Source organism: Lasioglossum baleicum, chromosome 16, assembly GCF_051020765.1.
Source record: "Lasioglossum baleicum chromosome 16, iyLasBale1, whole genome shotgun sequence".
In the NCBI taxonomy this organism is placed as follows: domain Eukaryota; kingdom Metazoa; phylum Arthropoda; class Insecta; order Hymenoptera; family Halictidae; genus Lasioglossum; species Lasioglossum baleicum.
This window is the reverse complement of record NC_134944.1, coordinates 7275663-7281360: the sequence shown is the minus strand read 5'-3', so window position 1 is coordinate 7281360 and position 5698 is coordinate 7275663. Positions and strand designations below refer to the sequence as shown.

The 5698-nt window shown below is 33.2% G+C and overlaps 1 protein-coding gene across 1 annotated transcript; it reads right to left on the bottom strand.

Annotated features, from left to right (window-relative positions):
• Positions 1 to 2015: 2015 nt before the first annotated feature.
• Positions 2016 to 5407, bottom strand: LOC143217244 (uncharacterized). Its single transcript, XM_076441266.1, has 6 exons — positions 5032 to 5407; positions 4639 to 4944; positions 4294 to 4528; positions 4079 to 4201; positions 3867 to 4001; positions 2016 to 3168 (listed from the first exon to the last, which is right to left on the bottom strand). The coding sequence occupies exons 1-6, from the start codon at positions 5170 to 5172 to the stop codon at positions 3014 to 3016; spliced, it is 1095 nt and encodes a 364-aa protein (XP_076297381.1). The 5' UTR covers positions 5173 to 5407; the 3' UTR covers positions 2016 to 3013.
• Between the last annotated feature and the right edge of the window lie 291 nt (positions 5408 to 5698).

The following is a 5698-nucleotide window of genomic DNA, read 5'->3' as shown; positions in this document are numbered from 1 at the left end:
TTGTTTTATTTTTCCACGAACGCGTGCTTTCTGTTTCGATATAAATTTCTATTTTTAAAAAGTTCATACACGAGCCTAACGTATATAATGAAGAACGAAAATAACTTTGAGAAATAATACAGTTTAAAAGTGTTTTGCGAAGTCGAAGATATTTAAAATATATATTATTAATACACAGATGAATTATACAACCATTATAAACATATATGTCTAACAGATACAAACACTATAACGCGCATACACACACAAATATATATATAGATATGTATATGTATACATACATAAATTACACACGTGTAATGTGATTTTATGAATCTGTTGATACAAAGAAATTGTATTCCAAACTGAATATATAACAAAAACTAATGGTGGAAGGTATATAGTACGTAAGTGACAACAGGCACACAAGAATCTTTCTGACATCGCTTTCATACGAATTAGAATCTAACTATGTAGCTTTCATGCAATACTTTTTTTTACATTTTGATTATTTGTAATATAATTTTCCTTTTTTAATAATCATTACTACATAATGTTCGTTGTGTGACAAAGTCAAAGTCTTTTAAATATGAAATATTAATATATACATAGAAAAAATATATATATAGATTTATATATATATATATACATGTACACATAAAACACTTATGTTTATTCGACGGAAAATGTTGGAAATCTACAAAGTTTCCTTTGACTTAAAGTATTAGTATCAGCAATTTAGAACAAAAGGAACAATACGTATTATTCGCATTGCTGTTACGTACACACTTCTTTTATTTAATAATTTAAAACGAGCATTCGGAAGCTGTGCAGATTTCCTTGAATTCTATACTTTGCGAACGATAAGAGTTATTAGTATAATGAATAATACTAGTAAGACGATAAATTATATATGTATATGTAACTTCATACCAAGAGCTATGATGCATTGGTCAGCGTATGTGTCTAAATTTAGCTGTAACTCCTGTAGTTTTTAAGACTACAACGTCAAATAAGGTTTTTCGTTTATTCAATAGTTTATTTAATTTCTTTTTTTTATGAGACGCGAAGAATTATGCTAAGATCGAGAAAAGGCTGATAACCTGAATCTACAATAAAATTATTAAGATTTAAATCACCTTTTTTTTTATTCGAAGAAAAGAAAAATAAAATTATATATAAACAAATTTATATATATATTAGAATGTACCGCAGCTTTATATATATTTATGTATGAATAATATAATATACATATTGTACATGCGGCAAAAGTGACACAGCATTAAGATATGCATATCTCACTGTAGGAGGCTTGTTTATACCTTTGTTCTCTAAAAAAAAATGCATTATTCGAGACTATACCTGTTGATATACTATATGCATATATATTACGCTTGCATTCTGCACAAAGCATTTATTTTCTAACGATAAATATTTTCACGCGTTAATTATAAACTAATCTTTTTTACTTTTCTACCTTTTACATGAACGTAACTCAATCAAATTTTTGATACATCCGTTAGTTTCGGTGAAACGAGATAGATTTTAGCTGTTTACGTTCGATACATCTAACCGGAGAGTAAACAATTTCTTCAAAGGATTCTGATAATGTTAACACACATATGATAGTATATAGTATATAGAGAAAGAGAGAGAATCATCATAGTTGAGATCTGGAACAAAGGATAATCATCGTCCATCTACGTGCGAGCTGCATTTTGTCTTTCAAGCTTAGTTTGTTATATACGCTGGCAGCTAATGTTTCAAATATATTGATTCATTAATCTCACCTTATTTCGAAGTGTTAACTGATATTTTAAGATAATGCTCAACCATTACAATAATTCATTCTTTCTATTCCCGAGCATATTATTCGTGAGCAATTCGCATACAACACTTGATAGAACAAGGCTTCGTGTTTTCCGGATATACATATAATAAAAGACCGAGTAAAGTTATACGACCAATAAGAAATTCATTTTCTACTCGTATCTTTTGTACCGTGTAATTTTATAATTTATGTACTTGTTCTTATCGTGTATAATCTAACATTCCATGCTTATAGTGACTAACAAGTATATATTGTAAATGCCTGCGTCATTTCAAAGTAATTTATTTAATTCTTCATAAAGTAATCAGAATTTTATGAAACCTAGCTCTGCTTGAAGAATTTCTTGCGTATAATTTTCATCGAGTTCGCCAAGCGTGAATAAACATTTCCAACATATTGTATCAACTTCGTATACTTCTATTCGCGGTTTAGTTGGTATAGAAAACTGATCTTTAAAGATTATATATATATACATAATGTGCATAAGTCTTCAAGCAGTGTACAAATGTAGTTAATAGTATTTTGTACTTTGATATTTCTGTTGTTTATTCAGTGATAACATAATATTATACTTTTATAATGTCATAATTATAATATCATAGTGATCCCCGCGTCAGGTCTGGGTTTTAATGTATGCACGTATTCGTTATATTTCAAATTGAACAGTTGTTTCACCCGCATGAACTTTCAATGTACTTTTTTTCGTTCAGCTATATATACAAAAGAAAACTGTCACTTTACATGCACATTCGTATGATAGAATAGCCGCCTTAGTGCTAGAAAATTGTACAAAATATCGTTTGTAATTAGTTCGCCTTCAGTGTTTCTTTTCACATGTTCCGCCATATACTTTTCTTCGATGCAAGCTCGGTTGTAGGATTTTTATTTTTACTTTTTTTGTACACGTCTTTCCGGCATGCAGGCATTAACGAGATAGTGTTTATATATATATACATACGTGGTAGTTATTATTTAATAGCATATACATACATATAAAACGACTAAACCTGAATGAGAACCATACAATGAATTATAAATAATTTTTCTATAAACAAGAATATTAATAAATAAGAACACACATCTAATCGAAGGAATCTGTTTCTTTGCATGCATATATGTATAATTTGTTGTTGTAACGTTATGAAAGTTAATAATGACAAATGTATTGAATGTTACACAAAAAGAAAACAAAACTCTTCTTTTTTATTTTATATTAGGAGGCTGCGTGATTGGTGGTAATTGAATAGCTTTGCTCTTCAACGAGGATCGCACAACATGAGTCTGTTTCGTTTTAATTACGTTACTCCAGAATGGCCTTGGTGTCACATGGCCTTGTCGTATAGTTTTTGTACCTGGCGCTAAATTAATTAAAACGATAGATTTAGCATGTATTACATATATTGTACGTACAGTAAAATCGCGATCTAAGCGCGACGAAGCTTTGCGATCTAAGCCAGTTCGCCTACCCCTTCCACTGGGGGCGTACCTCGCGAGGGGCCAACGAACCACTATTAATCCAATTACAATACTTATTTATTTTTCATAATTTTTTTTACGAGACTTTTACCGACTTATTTGTAGCCTTTTTTCTTCTTAAAATGACACTAAACACGATATAATTTCAACTGTATTTAGTGGTTTCATTGAAAACTCGGATCTTCGGGTACCCGAATATTATATCGCTCAATCTGATTTTATATGCATTCTTTCAAATTTTTAAATGTTTTCGTATTTTATGTAAATGATATCAAACTAAAAATCTTTTTAAAAAAAGGAAACAGTGCATCGCATTGTATAAAAACTATTTTATTTTAAATTTTTGTGAAGAAAACGCAATTTTTCAACTCCTCTTCCTTTTTATAATTGCAATTCAATCCGATAACGATTGAAGAAAGAGTAAAATCGATTTTATCGGATTCGGGTTTCGACTTCGGGTACCCACCCACAAAAAATAGTATCCCTTCACGATCTCTGTCACAGCACAGAACCGAGAATCGGCTTAGATCGCGATTTGACTGTATTACGATAGCTCGTGCGGTTCTTCCCCCTGTTATACCTGTTTTCCACGGTGGAAACACTTGTGGTGGCATGATGTCAATGGTTGAAATTGTAGCGGCTAATTTCGGACCTGGATGCTGAAACATTGCCCTAGATATCGATTTCTTCAGTGCTAGCGGTAGATTCAATGAACCTAGAAAACGAAAGTTGCGGTAACGAAACTATACGATCTAGAAAAACGTGTTGTAAGGAATCTAATTAAACGATTACTTGTAATATCTTCATCCAATGTATCTCTAGAAGACTTCTTCTTGCGGTAAAGGTGTTTCTCTATCTTGAATCTTTTCATGAAGCATCGGCACACATCCGTGACCGTTTTCCCATTGAAGTTCCCTGTGAATAATATGATAGAATAATCATAATAATATATCTAGAAGTATAAATCGTAGATATATAAAATAGAACCGTCTAACAAATAAACACACTTATTGTATCATTATTGGCGATCAGATTTTCTTTGTATCTGTAACACCGAGTTACAGGATTGCCTTGCAAAGACAAGTCTCTCAACGAGATGAAGGTGCTCATGGTCTCGGTGAGATCGTCGATATCTTCCAATAGATTGTTTCTGGCGTCTAGAATCTCTAATTTCCGTAAATTCTTGACGTCTTTTAGAGATGTCATTTTGTTACCGGAGATGTTGAGTACTTGTAAGCAAGTCTAAAAAGAATGTATAACAAAGGGTTCTCACGCGTGCGTGTGCGCGCGTATGTGTGCGTGTGTGTGTGTGTGTATAACGTCGCTCGACTTAAACATAATCAAGCACTCACGGATAAAGTATGTACACTTCGTGGATCAAAGCACAATGATTCTCCAAGACTCAGCCTTTGATTTTCTACATCCAAAGTAGTTAAGTTCCCCGCGCTTTCGAGTCCTTCCACCACAACTATATCGTTGTATCCCAAGTACAAAACTTGAAGTTTGCCGAACGCGTCCAAATTCTCCATTTTCCGAATCGCATTGTGTTGCAGATACAGATGGGTCAGATTCGATGCGAAATGCAAATTCTCTATGCTTGATATATTATTATTTTGCAAGTATATCACCTTAAGGTTTTTATAATTGTTAACATTTCCCTGTGACGAAAAGAGAACGTGCGTTTTCGATTAGTATTGAAATTGAACGTGCGATCGTTGCCCGTGTATGTCACGAGGATATCTTACAATGCTGCTTATAAAGTTATTGTTCATACGCAAGTGCGTCGTGTTGTACAGCTCCTGCTTCTTTATTTTCTTGCTGAGAGATTTACTTAACAATGCCTGAGAACATTTTCTGTCGATGTACTCGGTAGTTAATCTCACCATGATTCGGAAATTTCGTTAACCGAGCGAATAGACACGCAAGAAGCTTTTCATTGATCAAACATTAATTGAAACGCGCGCCTTTTACCTGGCAGTTTCAATGGCGTCACCCGTGACGAAACACCGAAGTTGCTTCACATATGATACCGACAGTGGACTGCGGGGGTAACAGTAAATTACAGTCAGCCGTCGGTCTTGTTTGTCTAGCAGTTTCAACGTTTCGCCACGGATGGTGCCACTAGTCACATGACCCGGCTATTGCTATCCTTGTCGCACAATCAACTCTCCCATTGTTAATAACTAATTAACAACAACGCAAGTCCGTCTGTAATTGCTATAGTAATGTTCCTCAGCGTCTAGAGTGGTTTTAGGCATTAATTGTGCCCGTAAAGTTAGGAAATTAATTGTGAAAGTTGAAGACGCAGTTTAGAACAAGAGACAAGAGTTTGGATAATAATATAATTGAATGAAAGAAATGAATAAAAGACAGCTGGATGAAAAACTATATGCGAAAGTTGTTGTAGGCCTG

Bases quoted from the DNA above. Each gene is read 5' to 3' on its own strand.
- LOC143217244 (XM_076441266.1), bottom strand. From the start codon at position 5,172: ATGGTGAGATTAACTACCGAGTACATCGACAGAAAATGTTCTCAGGCA. The intron at 4,945-5,031 runs GTAAGATATCCT...TTTTCGTCACAG, and splicing joins ATAACTTTATAAGCAGCATT to GGAAATGTTAACAATTATAA. The intron at 4,002-4,078 runs GTAATCGTTTAA...TTCGTTTTCTAG, and splicing joins ATTGGATGAAGATATTACAA to GTTCATTGAATCTACCGCTA.